Here is a 17,699-nt window from a genome sequence, read left to right as displayed (position 1 = left end):
CACTGCGCTCCAACACTGCCCCCGCCGAGGCCCCGGCCCCGCCACCCCCGTCACCCCAGTCCCACCCGCAGCCGCCCCGCTCGCCCCAGGGCCGGGCACAGGGGGGCGGCCCCGAACCCAGTGAGGGCCCGACGGGCGCTGCGGCCCTTCCCGCCGCCCTCTCACGGGCTCCCCGTGCCTGGTAGCCCCTTCCCGGTTGGCTGGACACCGCCCCGGTCACCCCTTTCCCCGGCGGGAGGGGGGACAGCGAACACCCCCCCACACCCCTGAGGGGCTCCGGCTGCTCTTACCCGGCCCCGGCGAACCCGCTCGCAGGGGCGCGGCGGGGGCGGTGGCGGCTGCAGGGCGTGGAGGGGCGGGAAGGACCCGGCCCGGCCCGGCCCGCCCCGCCGTGACGGCGAAGGGAGGTACGGCCCTGCCCGGCCGGTGCCAGAGCAGGGCGGGCCGGGGCAGGAGCGGGCGTGGCGCCGCTCGGGCCTCCGAGGGGACCCCGCTGCTGCAGGGCCCGGGGGCGTCCGGGGGGAGAGGGGCAGCCCTGTGCGAGTGGAAAAAATGGGGATAGGGAGTGGGGAGAGTGTAATGTAGGGAATAGATACTGTTGCATCCGGAAGCAGGGGTAAACATGAACAAGGAAACGATATTGCAGAGAAAAATACGAAGTTGCTACGTTAAGACCCTGCTTTGCAGCTCCGCCTTCAGCTTGGATCATTTCTTCTCCAAATGGGAATGGACACTTCAAAGAAAGTGAGTGGGAAACTGTAGATCTATTTAAAGGTGCCTTTAAATGCAGAGGTACATGATATACAGCTGAGAGAGGGGGCAAGTGATGCCAGGAACACGAGGAAAGAAGGGCGCGTTCACACGCCTGCCAGGACTGGGCTCGGGAGGAGGAAGAGGAGGAGGAGGAGGAGGCCGCGGGTGGCTGTGAGGGCAGTAGCCCCGGCACCAGGGCTCCTCCTGACCCAGCCGCCTGAGCAGGAGAGGCAGGTGAGCCCCGAGGCTCACCTCAGCCTGCACGGCAGCTGAGGCGCTTCCTCATGCTCCCCACTTCTTCAAAGCGAAAATGTCAGGGCCAAATGCTTCCTAGAGCCCCGGGGCTGGGCTGCTTCATCTGGAGGATATCCCCGTGCACATTAAATCCACAGCAAACATCCCACAGCACCCGGTTGCTGGGAATGCTGCCGCCTCTGCAAAGCCTAGCCTCACCTAGGGAAGAGCTGCAGAATTTGAGAAGTGCAAGTTTGTTTCTGCTTCATCATAGATCTTGGTGATTGCTAAGATTTAGAAATAGCTGGAGCAGTGAAAACTTAATAGGCATCCTAATCAAATAAAAATAGAAAAGTCCATTAAACTACCAACACAATGGAGTGAAGTTAAAGATCTGAAAAAACAAGACTACCCTTTACAAGGTTCTCAATGGGTCTGCAAGTGCTGAAAGGAGAGACAACCTAACCTGCAAGACTCGGATGCCTACAAATAGTTCTTATGTTAACTGATGCTTGGAAATGTCATTTTCTCACTTTCATGAATTAAAGTTACTAGGGAAAAAAACATTCTGATATGCCTTTTTGTTGCAGGAGTGCTGTATACATGGTCAATCTACTTTTAATAGGTTATTAGCAATGATTTTAGCATTACTATCTGGACAGGTGTTTTCCCCATGCTGTTGACATACCGAAGCTGATCCAAGATGATCCCACTAGATGGTGCACTAATGAGAGTATAATGCAACTCCCTTCCAAATTAAGGCCTCATCTTGATTATTATCCTAAATGTTTGTCATAAAACTTCATTGATTGAGCCCAATCACTCTTGTTTTATAAAACTTCAGCTGAGATCACTGTCAACTTTTTTCCAGAGAATAGTACATCTTTTATATATGATTTCAAAAACGTATGTCCTATTCTAGAAGTGACCCCTCATCAGTGAGAATACTTTATCTACAGATCACCACTTGGGTACTTTTTTTTAGGCTTGGAAGTAATACACAATCATTACTGATCAATGTTCATTCTCATTCTATAGAAAGGAGGTATCCAAATCCTTTCCTGGGTGTTTTATGAAGAAAATGCTGGTCCTCACCTGCAGTTAGCTCACTTATCATCAGCATCCACCTTTTATTATTAAATAAGTAAAAATCTTTGTGATATGATTATTTAAAGCAACCAGTTACAGCAATGATGTTACAACCTGGGAGGGAAAGATGGACTATAAAACAAACTTTTCATTGAAATGTTATTTGTACTGTAAAAATACTTAAATAGCTTTTTAATATAATAATAAAATAATTATGAAAGTTACTAGACCATTGATCAGATACTGCTAAGAACATGTTACGCCCTCAGAAGATTTTTGTTAACTCTTATAGGAAAGCCATTGACTGGGAGAACATGCCCTGTTTCACACTTCTAAATAAAACAGGAAAATTCTTTCAATTTCTTCTGCTAGCAATAGTGTATTGACAGGCCCTGTGAAGAAGCTGTCTCTAAGTGTTACTATCAGAGTTCCTGAAAGGGAGTGCTGCTACACCATTTTGTCTCTAAATGCATTTCATTGGCTTCTCTCTAGACTTCCCACACAAGCATTACCTGGGGATTGAGTTCAGAATCATGTGTCCATTTATGTTTCCTGTTTCTTATGGAGCATGATCAAATTTCAAACAATTAAATGAAATGGGGAAAGCTCTGGGGAAAAAAAGGGGAAAATGTTGAGACCTTACTATGCCTAGTCACCATGGAGGATGCTCTGGATATTTAATGACTGAAGGGCAGAGTATCTGCCAATTATATTCTAGTAATTGTGTGTAAAACTGAAAAGAAAGGCATGTCACTTCAACCATGTGCTGTTTGAGAATCCATGCACAGTATGGTATATAATGTCTGAAAGAGCTAGAAGTTAAGCCACACCAGCATGGTGTGATTTTGAAAGAGCACACCTTCCTCCTAGCCCAGTACCCAGATCTGCCCCACCTTCCTGACTGTATTCCTGCCTCCCACCTCCTTCTCCTGCCCTGGCCCCAAACCAGCAGACGCACAGGCCCAGCAGCGTGGGTGGCACAAGCATTGGGGCCACCAGTGACGCAGAAATAAGGCACTCATTTCCATGCCTGCATGATGTGTGATGAAATGAAGGGGAAGCAGCCCAACCCTGGCCTCATATTCCTGATGAGTGTCCTCTTTTCAAGGTGTGAGCAAGTGCGCAAGTCATTTGTAATTTACCTTATGGGCCAATTTCATTCTCTGCCATCACATTTCACTTGCACACTTTTAGCTTTAGATAGGAAAAACAATGTTGCCAGTATTTGGTACTGATGTCAAACCGTCTGGCAGAGCTTCCCTGGTGGTTGTTACTGATGCATTCCACCATCAGCAACAATTCCTCTTATTGTCATCATCTCTGTTTGGTAATTTAATAAAAGCATCCACTCCAGACTCTGAAATGAGATTAGCTTCCTAATACACCTAATACTGTACGTAATTATGATGGATGATGGTTTTCTAGCCTGAACAATTTTATGGGTTCATTATATTGCAGAATGGCCTGTAAAACCTATTTGTTAAAAAAAAAAAAAAAAAAAAAAAGGAATGACAATTTGCATGTTATTTAGGCTGGTACTTGCTCTCCAGTAGCAGTAATTAACATAGTAGCATGTTTTAAATAAACAGAGAAACATTCTGTTCCTGATATTGATAATGTTTCCTCCCTCAAAAAAAAAATGTTTACTAGCAACTTATTTTCAAATATTTCTTTGCTTTTCTGTTTAATTTTCAAAGACATATTATACTTTTATAGGCATTAGTGAAATGAGCTGACATTATTATTTCAAAGCCCAGTTTTTAAGTAGTATCTGCAAATACATAATCCCTCTAACTTCAGACAGATCATTTTGAAATAATAAACATTTATAAAGTGTATAAAATTAAATGGCAATATTTTATGCAGATAAAGAAATACTAATCTAGAGAAGAAAAATATTAAAAGTAAGAGAATATATTGACGTTAAGGTCAGCACCTAGCTCTGTTAGAATCCAATAGATCTTCATTTGGAAAGTGAGGTCATTGTTGAGCAATTAATATTTTTCACTTTACAGCTCCTCATAATTTTTCTCCTACTCCTAATTTTCAACTCATAGTTACCTTCATTGCTTTTTGAAACAATGTAGAATTAAAAAAAAAAAAAACCACAAAAAAACACACAAAGGAATCTTGACAGAATTTGTCTAGGTAAATGAAACAGACATCAAAGATAAGGGGACAAGGGGAGTTACAAAGATGAGGTAAACATTGTTTAAGCATATTTGCAAAATGTAGTGTCAGAAAATTAGGAAAGCAAACTTGGCTACTGCCAGAATTTTAGCAGCTTTTCCTTCTCACTTGTATGCTCTCCCATTGTGACTGTACACATCAGTACTCGGGGTTCTGCTTTTCCCTCTCCATTATTTGCCCTGTTATTTAGCCAAAAAGGAGATCTAGAAACAGTCACAAGATGTTATAGCATAGTTCTTATATATCAGCATAGACAGTGGTCACCCATTACAGGAACAAGGTTCGTCCACCTCCATTGAAGAAAAGAAAACAGTAAAGACAGATTATGCAGTGGGACCCAAAAAAAAAAGGGGGGCAATTGAATGCGTTCATGGCATATACCCTCTGTGATCAGTAGAGGACTAGTAGAAAATATCTCAAAAAACAAGTAGAAACTCAGTGGATGTTCCCTTTCTCTATGGATTTGGCTGCAGTGAGTTCAGAGCAGAAGGTGTCAATGGAAGATGTTAAGATGTCACTAGGATAGACTCAGTTTGAGACTTGGAGATTTCTACATGGCTAAATGTCAAAAATTCTGTTATGTACCCCACAGATAAGCATCTAGTACCATTTAAGATGCCCAGATGGGTCCCACCTTGCTCTCAGCTACTGCTTCATTGGTGCTCTCTGTGTAGATATCTCAAGTTCCCTACGACACCTTAGGTGGCATTAAGCAAATGATTCATATCCTTTGAATACCCACTGACTACAACCTGAGCTTAAACAGCCATTCCAGCTGTAGTTGTAATCAGGACTTAGACAATTACCATAATTATAAACACCTACCTGTACATATTAAATTTAAGAGTCTTAATCTCAAAACTCATCCCACAGTCTAGGTCTTCCAGCATGTACCACAGCTTTCCTATATGTTTCTGTGGTAATTTGGCACCTGAACTTTTATAAGAATCCTATTCTGCTGTTCAGTCCTTAGCCTGATGCCTTGGGTTTGGTAACCTTATTACAGAAAATCTACAGCTGCATGCAGTAGGGGAATCGGATTTTTACCTTCACGCTACAACATGAATAGACAGAGGAACAGTAGAAGCAGCTTTGTCTTATGTTCAAAGAAACAATGAATATAGCAAATTGGGGGTACATCAGCCAGTGGGAGAATGAAGTGAGATTGAATTACATTCCAACTCCAGGCATAAGACTTCATAAATGTCACAGTTTAAGATGACCAACATTTTATGATCACTATGTATTCAGGACATCCCCAAAAATATAATTTAAGCTCTCCTTCTCTTCTCCTTCCTCCAGTTATATGTTTTAGCTTTAATTATTTTGAATACTAATATTTTCTCTGACCAGGGTCTTAACATTAAGGACAAAACCACAAAGGATTTGAAATAAGCCCGTGTCTGAACAAGTTACAATGTCCCACAGATGTAGCTAATTTTGTACTAGCAAAAGAAACTGTTCTTGCTGTACAAAAACATAACGATAAGATAAAACAGAGGAAAAAGAGTTCTACCATTAGTTTATTGCATATATTAAAATATATAGCTTCTACAACAATCACTGTATTGCAATGATTTCCTACAGAATATCTACTGTGCAATTGCTTTGTCTGCTTCTTACACATGTAGAGCCTGATCCAATTGCCTGCTGCATGTAGTGAAAAACTGACCACTCTTTTTAGTAAGCTGTAGGGCATCTGCTAGTCTCTTGCTCTTAGCTGCATGCTTCCTATAGCTGTTTGTTTTTCTTGTGTTTGTCACTCAGAAAATATAAAGATGACTATGCAACAGAATTACTTTTTTTAAGAGGCATTAAAGATTTTAACAACTTTCAAACTGTTGCCTAAAAAGAAAATTCAGGGAGAAAAAAACTCTGAGACAATTTAGTTTTTAAGGTAAGATAAGGAAAGGATTTAATTTGTGCCTAGGCATAAAGTTACAAGATGCACACCCCACGCTGTTACAGATGTTACAATTTATAATACTGCCTGTCCAATATGAGATTTTTCCACCCTCTGACTTTTGCCCTGGACCACCCTCGATCTGCCTCTTGGGAATTGGGGCTGGGGTCTTTTGAGATCACCTCTTTATCAATCTTCATCTTCTTCAGAGCACAAAGGGTACACAGTTACCCAGTTTCTGACTGTGTTCTGCGGTTTAGGCTAAAATACAAGCATTCTCCAAACAGAACAGGCCTATCTTAGAGTGAGACTAAACATGTCCTGATGGAATTCAGGGGTAGAATTGATATGGGGAGCATAGAATAGGATTACAAGGTTGGTAATCTATGTAGCTTCTGTGTTAAGGGTAAAGGAATGAAATGCTGCTGCTTCTAAATCTACTTCTACTATATAACTACTTATAAAACTTATAAAAATTAGAAAAATCAAAAAACTAAAATGACCTTAAGGCATCAAAACCTAATGATAGGTTTACACAACATTAACAGAAAAAAAAGGTCTAATTATTAGAATTTTATTTGTATGGTTGTTAATTTTGTATAGAGTTACTATAATTTTTTTTTTCCTAATAAAATGTTCGTAATAGTGAGGTAGAAAAAAACTCCCTTATAAATAGTACAAAATTTTACCATGCAGCTGCTGCTGAACAAAGATTTTAAGAAAGATCCAACACTTTAAGACAAGTTTCACTGCTTTCCTGAACCAATGGTAGGAAAATACATAGATGCACAATATGCAGGAGTGCAGACCGAACTAAAGTAAGCAAATCAAATTAGGACCAAACAGAGCTGGAGGAGTAATGAAATCCAGAAGTCTGTCTGCGATGGTGTCAATAGAAAAGGGCAACCAACACAAAAGATGGACTCTTACATCTACCCAAAGAGTCTTTGCTGGTTTCCTTTTGTTCTTGGATGCCTCTATGTGTAGCTGAGACGCAATACTCCTACTCATGTTGTTTATCATCCTGACTTGCTGATGTCAGCCTGCCCAGATCCCACTGCCCCCCCTTCCCCCAACCCCAGACTCCAGCTCTGCACACATTATTTGTTGGATTCACTTTGTATTTTTTCCTCTCTCTTCTCATCTGGTCATGAAAAAAGAGATCAGTTCATGATTAAGAAAAGGCTCAATTAAGGACAATTTACATCCATATGCTTTGGAACAAGAAGAGCTTTTTAACATGTATTAACTCATAAAGTTAAGAATGCAACCACAAAATTAAAAAATGCTCATCATACTCAAGATGTTCCTTGTCTTTACCCTCCCTTCTTCAGACAAAACTGGTGGATACAGTCTCAAACTGAAGTTTCATTGAACGTACTATGCAGCCCAGTAATCCACAGGAAAACATACAGAAAAACAGGATAAGAGTGCTATCTGATATGGTTCAATCTACAGTGAAGTCATGCATAGCCAATGTCTTTTTTATTAAAACTCCTGCACATAACTTTTAAGATCTAAATATCTCTAAGTAACCTCTGAGTCTGAGTTCCTTAAAATAGAACAAGACAGTTTCAAAGGATTATTGATTTTATAAAAGGGCCATCATCAGTGCCCCTTTGCTGTGCATTTTTTCCTCACAGCTTCCAAAAGAGTCAGACTGGGATCTTTAAATAGAATATAATAGTACGAGAAGGCTGTAGGCTACTAAAATGACCTACACAGAGCTAGCGTGCCCAAATCCCAAATCTTCCATCACGTGTATTACAGCCATATAGCCCATAGGGCAGGCTTTTGCCCTCTCTTGTAGTAGTGAGAAGTGATCATCTCTGAAGAAGTTACTGTATTGTATATGAGTGTTTTATCATTACTGAAGAGTGGCGGGAAAGTTTGGAGAGTAAATATTCACTCCGTCCTGTTTAAAATTCTGCTAAGTGTAGCACACCCCACCTTTGAGACAGGGGGTCTCCATAGCGTGTGGTATGTATTTTTTCTTCATATTTCTTACACAAAAAGCAACATTTGACCATAAGCTTTGTAACTATGGAAAATTCTAGTCCAAAGCACTCACAAGAAATTCTTCTACCTGCTGCATCCTACTTTTATTTAACTTCCGCTTTTATGTTTCCCTGCTTTTAATTGCATTGGTCTGTGTTCTGTCCATTCAAGTACTTATATAGGACACACCTATATGATCAGTTTTAGAAGCAATACCTCTGTAAGTTAGCTGTGGCAACTTAAACCATGTTAGAAGTGGAAGTGAATATGGAGCGAAAAGAACTCACTGGCATCCTCATCTGTAGCATCTGTGTCCAAATTACTCAGCTGAAGGATTAGAGAAGAATTAAAAAAGGATAATTTAGTTCAGAAAATTGATAAAAAGAATAAATTCAGATTTTTTTCTGTTATCTTTGAAATTAACAACTCATATATTTATTTCAATCTAGGATTGTCCTAATGGAAACTGAAATGTTTTTCTTTCAATTTATTGATCTTATTATCCTTTTATTGTCTCATTTTTTTCTATTATGAAAAATTTGCAATTATTAATCCCATAATAAAGTGAAAAATCCCAATAGTTCCTCATCTTCAGAACATTCTCTCTCATCACTTTTTTCTGTCCAAAATTTTTTCTGATGAAACACTTTGGCCCCAAAGTGCAGTTTGTAGTGAACTTAGTGTTTACTGATGAAGCAGAGGAATTGCAAAAGATGTGACAAAAAACATCAAAATACACACAGAAAAAAAGTTGAATAGTCAAATGTGACATCCTCTGGTTCAATAGTTCCCTGCAGAAGAATTAAATAATAACGGGTGTTAAAAGTAATCCCAAGACTGCGAAAGAGTTCTGCAGTGACAACCAATACAGTCCTTCCTCAGAGCTCCCAATCCACTTTGCTGTTGTTTGCAGTGAGGAAAACAAAAGTCAGCTGGGAATAATCTAACCAAAACAAGCAATGTGTTAACAGGACCTGTTAATTCCTATCTTAGAAGAAATACTAGAAACTTAAGTTATTTTAAGCTGGTAGAAAAGAAGGGGGGGGGGGGGAGATGTAATGTGTTGTGCTTCACAGCCCTGGCAGAACAAAATGAATGAAGAAATACCGAAATACAAGCCACCAAGTAGTTCAACCTGTGGAAAGCATCAAATGGCCCACGCAAAGCTGCCTTTTTACACTCAGCGATTATTTAGTGGCACAAAGTGGGCAGAAGTGGCTGAACTGCCCTAGGCAAGGGGCAAGGTGAGCGCATGGCAGGTTGAAGCAGATCTCCTCAACACCTACATTTAACACATCTTCTGCTTGTTCCAGGCATCTGTGCATCACTGACCTTCAGCCAGACCACAGATCCCAGGCTGCACAGATACTACTCAGTCCCTGCTATTTCCACCAAAGAAAGCAGAAATGGTCAATATAATTGCCCACAATTCCTTTCTTGCTTGTCCAGTGTGGGGTCTGCAAGATTAGAGATGATGCTCTGGTCCACAGCTGCTCCATGGCTATCAAACATCACCTTCAAACTCTGTAGAAAACACATTTTCTTCCTCCCTGACTGGACAATGTTTCACTACTGGTACTGTTACTTGAATGAGATATTGATTTCTGCTAAATTGTCACAAAAAGAAATAAAAATCACTATCACTATTATTATGGGCTGATAAAAAAATTATCAGCCCATAATATTAGAAAAGCCAGATGCACTGAAATGTCCTGCATCACCAAATAGGATCATCTTCCTTCTATACTCACACACTAGAGGAGCTGCCTGGCAGCACCCAACTATCACTTTGGTGTCCTGCCTTTGGGAAAGTAACCACTTTCCTGACTGTGCAGTAACCACTGGGAAGACAGAATTGAAGTTTTGACCATGCAAGCTTTGACAAACATGACAGGGTTTTTATTTATATTTGATTTACTACCTTTTTAAATATCTAACTTTTAATTCCTCTGAGGGAATGTACCCACCTCCCTAGATGATAACTAATTTTCATAAGCAGTGCAGTGCAGCACATGCAGAAACAAGCAGTTGTTCAGAGACCACACTATCATACCCTAAATCAACTCACATTTAAAAAATTTTTCAGCTACAGAGTGAAAAATTACCTTTATAACAGCAGGCTGAGGTTAGTTTCCCAGTGCCATGTCTGGAGCCCTGTGAGTAGATAAAGATGATGGAATATTTTCAGCTGGCTCCATTCTGATCTCCTGGTTCATTTGGAAAGTTTGGTTAATAGATTGGGATGACGAGGGTGCTAATTTTCAGATAATGATATCTAAATAATTACCTCATGCAACTTAAACATGAGCGTTCTCACTGGCTGTTGGACACAGTGGTTCTTCAGTCACGGCCATGTAGCTTGTGACTCTACACACAGCAGAGAATCTGGATAATGTATCCTGTATGTGTTGTCAGTTGTCATTTCCTAGAATATGGCACATTTCTTGGGATATTGTAATATTTTGCTGTATGTAAGTACACTCATAGGTTACCTGTTACTGTATGTGACAGTATATGTAAATACTGAAAAGATAAAAGAATCTATATAAGTATTTGCAAAGTTTTCTGAAAGTAATTCCAGGAGCTGCTAATTAAGGTATTATTAATATGACTACATAACCAAGTTCTTACAGGAAGGCAGTAGAGTACCCTGAAAATAGCAGTCTGAATATTGCACCTGCAATGACCATTTTCAAAGGTTTTCTTGAATCAAACAAAGCATAAATTATAGGTCTGCAGGCAGAGCTGAAATAATCCATCCTGAAGGCAGCATTGCACAAGTCCTTAGGTGCTGAGAGGCTGGTAAAAATATAAACTATTGGAGAAAAGCAGTCAAGAACAACAAAACCAACCAAAGAACCAACAACAACAACAAAAAAAAGCAAACCAAAATTAAACAAACCAGTTAGTATTTAGCACTGAGAAAACCACGCTAAATTCGAACAAGAATAAAATTCATGAGCCATCTAAGAAAATTACTTATTTCACAGGGATGTAATTTTGGGGATCTAATGCAATTGGTCAAAGATAGTATAATTACAATCAAGAGAGAAAACTCCAATAGGAAGGTGAGGTGCTACACACAACTGCATGACAAGATGTGTAGAGTTTGAAGGAGAGCCCCAAGCTACCAGCATGATTTAATGGAGCTGGCTGTGACGTGGACCATAGCATAACACTGAGGAAAAGTCAGTTTTGACCACGAAGTAGACCAGAAACCTGGTGAGAGAGCGGATATCTGGAGATGATGGATGAAACCACTCACAGACATATTTCCCCCCATTTTGGACAGAATGGTTCTACCCATGCACATATCACAGGGGCAAAGCCCAAGCCTTGCATTTCTAGGCACTGAAGTCTTAACAAAGTCAAGCCAATATTACACCAGCTGTGAGCTCCAGAGCTGCATGAAGTCATGATTTGGCAACTTGAGATATTCACGAAAGTATTGCAACACAGTCAGTCCTGGGGAAGAAAATCAGGTAAAACAAAATTACTTAAACATAGAAGAACAAGAACTGTTGGGGAGAGTTTTCTTGGGAAAAGGATGCCTTTCAGTGCACAATACTTCCTTTGAGTCAAACCTTGCCTCTTCTGATTTATTTAAAGCATATCTTTATGTCTTCAGAAGTGCTTTTAAACCATCATGATCACAGTGTTACATCAGGTCTAGAGACAAATGTGACAGTCACAAGTGCTGTGACAGTCAATTCTGTCACTCAACATCTGATCTGAAGGATGAGGGAACAAAATCTGGCTCTTAGCTCTGCTGATGTCAGGTACCTGAAGTGTCAGTGCACTTCAGTCACAGCACAGGCTCTGAAATTAAAGTGTCTGAGGGCAGGATCCCAAGCACAGGGTGGGGGACAATTCTGATGGGGACTGGTGACTGAGGCCAGCAGCCTCCCTCCCAACTGGCATTGTCTGCAACCTGCTGCAGTGACAGCCTCTGTTTGCTGGTGTGGAGCAAGAAAAGGCTGTGCCAAATCAGAGTGAAAAAAAAAATATTTGCCTGTTTTTATATCCCTTCTTGCCTCAGAAGGCTCCCTTCCTCCGCCTCTTCATCTTGGTCTAGTCTGCACCCCAAAGCACTACCAGATTGCTTTTTTTTCTGTGTGTTTAGGGATCCTTTCTTTATCAAAATCCAAAGCTGCTTTGAGTGGTCTTTTTTCTCCATTCTGCATTTTGGTGGAAATGCGGAATTCAAAATGAAAGTGAAAACATTCCTCCTTTCTTACAAGAAGAACTAGAATGTTCCTGGTTTATATATAGATAAAAAGATTCATGGCTGTCTTTTGAGACACTGCACATCCTTTTCTGTGTCGGTGTTCTCTGTAATGCTTCATTGATGCTTGTTGCTGCTGCAGCCATGAAGGCAGACATGCAGCTCATCCAGAAGGAAGATAATTTGATTACTTTAATATGTTACTGTTACTACTGTATATAGCCTTTTGCCAGGAGTTTCTTGTAACAATTATTTTAATTTACTTAATTTTAATTGAAGACGATTAAAATGTTGTCTTTTTTTTGTCAAAAAACATTATAATTGTAAAATGTATGCTGGCTATTGAGCATTAATTTGCCTGAACTTATCTGAGTTCTTTGACATATTTTAATTTTTAATAGAAAAATTAATGCCTTTAAGCCAAAAATTTTTAATTTAGATCTTGAAGGACTAGTTTTGGAACTTCATGTTAAATATTTTTAAGTCCTCCACAGTATTAAGGTGTAAAGTAAAAATCAATAGAGAACTTGCAAAATTAAAAAAATCTATTTCTCAAAGTTTTCAGCTGTTGTTTCTGCAACCCAAAGTTTTGGGTTTTTTTACTCCTGTCTTAATTTAAGATATTGTTGACTTTTTTGTTAAAGCTGCTTTTGCCTGTGGACTCCACAAGAGGGTAGGAAATCCTTTCTCAATGTTTAGGCTGTGACAGAAAAGATTAAAAGAAAAAAATAGTGAATTTAACTATTCTGGCCACAAGCAGGCACTGTAGATATACCTGCAAGTTCCTGAGCTGCAAACTATTTAAGAGTAAAAATATAACACTTTTTAAAATAAAAATCACTGGCTTTGAAGACAGCTCTGAATGTAGGTGTTCAAGGTGCTGCAAGAGAGAGGCTGAGTGTGGATTTCCCAGCTGGAATGCTCTAAAGCATATTTTGCTGTCCTACATGTTCAATCTGGGATGTTTCAGAAAGGAAAAGGGCCGTGGAGGTGCTCTCAGACTGAGGGGCTTGCCTGGATGTGGAAGCCAGAATTGGAAATATATCCTCTGAGAGCAACATTAGCTCTTGCTAGAGTAATTCACAGCAATAGAAGATACAAGAAATCCTAACTCTTCTGGCTGCTTCCCTGAGGAATAAGAACACCATCTGGATTTGACATAGACCAGAATTCCTGTCAAAACATTTCACTGCATAGGGTGGAAAAATAGATTAATGCATAGGCATGTGTTTCAGAAAAAAAAACCCAACACAAACTTACCTTGATATAAAGGAGAGGAAGAAATTGAGATCTGTAGTACTTGCAACTGAACATAAGTGGTGTACCCCGTTGAACTGAATGTCAGGTACTCCTGACAGCAGCACGTGTGGTCCACAAAAGAATTCCCTTTTATTCTGATTCCCTAGGTTTTGTGCCAAGCAGTGGTTTTTTTTAGCACCAAGTTTAGCGCCAGCATCAAGTTTAACAGCAGGTAGAACAGCATGGAATGCCACTAAGTTGCTCAGTAGCCAAATTACACCATCTGACACATCTGCAAGACCCTTTGGCTGGAAGAACTACTGAAGACCTCCTAGTAAGCTGCAAATTGGGTAGGAAGACTGACTAGATACTCATTTAACATCCAAGAGCACACACTGAACACACAGAAGGACACGACACATTGAAGCCTCACGGATAGCTCAAAATTGTTCCCTGAAGATGTGCTGTCTGAGAGAAATGTTGTTCTTATAGGAGAATGTAATGTGTTGGGTTGACTCTGAATGATTTATGCTGCATGTTAATGAAGTAATTTAATTATTACTTAAAATATCTCCAGTTGCATTGTGTGTCACCAGCTAGACATCTAATACTCAGAAGAGTTTTCAGAAATACCTGAATGTGTATTTAGAGACTCAGACACCTAACATTAATGCAACACATTCTTGTGTAACTAACAGAAGGGATTTAATTGCTGGCAGCAAACTTTGTGATGACACTTAAAAAGGATCTATAGTTATCTCTAAGACTAGTGGTCTATATAATTTTTTGTGATCCATCACTTGACTCATGGTTTCACTGCTGGAAGGATGTCAGGGACATATATCATTTGTTAGCTTTCAAGAAAAACCCCTCATGGACCAGTTTTAACTAGATCTAGATTAAACTAGATCTAATTCCAATCAAGTTTCTCTTGAAGAAGCCGCATTGAGCTTCATGCAGACATGATCTGGCACAGCTGGCAGGGACACCATCTCTGCTGCATAAATGGGATCATGGAGCTCCCCTCTCCCTGCCTTTGTGGACATACTGCAGGCTCTCTGTACTATCCCCAAACACTGTGTATTTCATATGGCTCTGCTCCAAAAGGAGAATCAAGAATTCCTGGTGACATCCCAGATGGTACCCTGGCCACTGTCATGTAAAATGTATGCAAAAAGTTGCTCTTCTGCTTCACCAGTGTCCAGAGAGCTGGTCCTCAGGAAAGCACTGCAGATTAAGTCTAGAAAAACCTGAGGCAACAGTACAGGCTCTAAAAGTCAGGGCTAGGCTGTGTTACAGGTCCAGCTCTCTAGAGCTGAGTCACTGGCTGCAAGCAACCTGCTCCTCAATTTTCTTTCTCTCCCTGAGCACTGCTCCTGCTGCCCTCCTGTTTAATCCAGGGGTCTCCCTCGGCATGCATTTAGCAGTGGTATGGGACAGTATATTATCCAAATTCTAGGTACCTAAAGACTTTGTTGCATCCAGTCCTGATCCGTCCGTTCAGCTAATGATACTCGTGCACAGAGAAAGTACTTGTATCAACTTAAAGCCTTTGGGTTTATGTTTCTATTGTGAAAGGTGAGAGCCTTATGCAACACCTCAGATAAGTCTGTGACTTTCCAGCTCCTTGCCGTCTTAAGTATTTCAGAGTTGGTGTGCAACTGGAATTCTCCAAATCCAAAATAGTATGTGTTACAGATCCACGAAAAAGTTCTCAGCAAAGAAAACAAGCTCTTATCACTGGTGTGGCATGCTAGTATAGATGTGATAAGTCAAGAAGTGGATAAACATGGATAGCTTTGTGGTAGTCACTGTTTGATAAGGGTAGAGTATACACTGTATGCATACCACAAAAGGTAAATCAGAGGTACAATTCGCAATAAAAAGATTGCAGTGGCTGCATTCAGTAATGACAACTCAGCCAAACTTATTTTAAGCAGGTAACTAACGTGAATGCTAACAATACCTCTTTCTGACTTCAGAGGGAGCTCAGCATGGCAAGGACCTCAATCAGATGTTCCAGTTCAGTGTGACAGTGTGGTTGGATGTCAGCAAGTGTATTTTATAACATCTGGAGCCTGACATCTAAGCAAAGGCAGGACAAGAACATACCTGAGTATGAGCCATACTCTTGTTCCTGCGTACTCCTTCCCAAGTATGAAGCGCACAAGAAATAAGGGCTGAAAACTTGATTCTATTATTTTCAGGAAAAGGTCAACTTCAAGCCAAAATTACACTCCCATTCTATTTGCTTGGGAATAACAGTAAACTCCATACATCTGTCCCCTTTACAAAGGAGTGACAAAGACCAATATGAGCCTGGATGTATTCAGTTTAGGATTACTAATGGTGAACCCTAGAAAGATTAGCTGCACGCATACAAGATGAAGTGAAATACTGAGTTTATGGGCTGCATGTAAATAATTTCTGAAATTAAAAAAACCCAAATCAATGCATTAAGGGTTTCTAGAAAGACTCATACTTCCAAAACACTATCAAGGCATTAAGAGTGAAAACAAGTGATAAATAAATATCATATAAAATTAGTCTGATTTATTAGAGAAAATTCAACAGAAATGATAGGTTAGAGGTAATAAATGATTTATTAGAGAGAATTTTACAGAGCTGACTCATAAAATTCATGTTATACATTTCAGGCTTTGACTGAACCATGAATATCCAGTAAGCCACTGTTTCTTCATTTCTAGAGCTACTGTCACTAATAGAATCTGTTACTGTGACTGATCTTCAGATAAAAGTTTTATTGTATGAAAATGCTGGTTAAATATTTTGCCTTTTAAGAAACATTTTCCGAAACCATGGATAGAAAAATCCATATATTAATGGATTGCAGAAAGAATTTAAATACCCAAGCCAGTTTACAGAATCGAACAGAGATACAGGAACAGAGAAATTTAAAAATGGATCAATTAAGATTACAAAAAAATGAGGAAACCAACATATTAAGAAACCCAGCATAACAATACTCAAGGCCATAGCAGCTTTCCTATCTTTATTCTTAGAAAGCTCATGTTTCTTATCAATTTTTGAGTGCCTGTGTGCCTGGCTCAACTCCCATGTGTGCCTTTGGGAGACTGTAAACATTTTAACATAAATTCCTATCATAATGCAAGCAGGAGCAGAGAAACCAACTGTAAATAGAAAAGCCCCCCACAGTTTGTTGAACACAATAGGGCACAAGCATTTAACTAGCTTTTCATAGCCCTCAATTTCAGAAGCATAAACTTCTGAGAAAACCACACCAAAAGCAAAAGCAGCAGGCACTGACCAGCAGACTGCTACAATTTGTTTTATGGTTGTGACAGTCATGGTGCTGGTGTAATGCAGAGGATGGCAGACTGGATAAAACCGATCCATGGCAATGGAACAAAGATGGAAAATGGAAGCTAAACAGAGCATCAAGTCAAAACTGTAATGAACTTTGCAGAATATAATTCCAAAAAACCAGCATTTCTCTATAGACCTCACCATGCTGTAGGGTATAATGGCAAAGCCCAGCAGGAAATCTGGGCCATGGATAAGATGAGGAAACTGGTCGGAGAATGAAGCTGCTTGAAATATGAGATGGAAATTATTATGGTCAAATTCCCTAAGATGATGAGAATGAAGACTGCAGTTATGAACAGATATAGTGTCTCTCATACTCCTGCTGACCTAAAACTCTCCGGACAAGATCTGTTTCCAAACTCAGAGCAATCAGTCAAATCCCTCGAGATATTCGGAGAAAGCATAATCAATTCTTTATTAAACTTTTCATTTAGAGATGCAGTTCCATCAGCAGATTTAATTCTCATGAGTTTCCAAAAGATTCTAAATCCTAACATGAGAATACAAGATAAAATAAGTCAAGACTATGAACTCAATTACTATGCGAAATGCTGTAATTCAGAGGGGAATTTTCTCTCGCCTTAAATAGGGACTGACTACAACCAATTATTCTTCTGAAACGGTACCTGAAATCTAGTAACTGGAAGCCATTATAAAATTAATTGCAAGTAATATTTAAAACAAAGCAGTTGAAAATAAACTTAATTACCTCTTAAATCA

General features: G+C 39.9%; 2 protein-coding genes across 3 annotated transcripts in view; both read right to left on the bottom strand.

Moving 5' to 3' along the window:
• Positions 1-430, bottom strand: part of STX7 (syntaxin 7) — a 36,471-nt gene extending 36,041 nt beyond the window's left edge. The window contains exon 1 of one of the 2 annotated variants that reach the window (XM_064649459.1): positions 291-430. The gene's annotated coding sequence lies outside the window, so the exon portion shown is untranslated. The remainder of the gene's footprint in view (positions 1-290) is intronic. The other variant, XM_064649462.1, reaches the window with a different exon arrangement.
• Positions 287-17,290, bottom strand: LOC135410677 (trace amine-associated receptor 2-like; the record flags this gene model as incomplete). The annotated part of the gene is given in 6 exon segments (XM_064647387.1): positions 287-535; positions 6,911-6,964; positions 6,967-7,009; positions 7,011-7,203; positions 16,718-17,161; positions 17,164-17,290. Coding segments are annotated over 6 exon segments (1,110 nt in total), but the record flags the coding sequence as incomplete, so codon positions are not given.
• Between the last annotated feature and the right edge of the window lie 409 nt (positions 17,291-17,699).

The sequence above is a fragment of the Pseudopipra pipra genome, chromosome 3, assembly GCF_036250125.1.
Source record: "Pseudopipra pipra isolate bDixPip1 chromosome 3, bDixPip1.hap1, whole genome shotgun sequence".
Classification (NCBI taxonomy): domain Eukaryota; kingdom Metazoa; phylum Chordata; class Aves; order Passeriformes; family Pipridae; genus Pseudopipra; species Pseudopipra pipra.
Note: the sequence above shows the minus strand (reverse complement) of the source record. Positions and strands in the feature narration are given on the sequence as shown.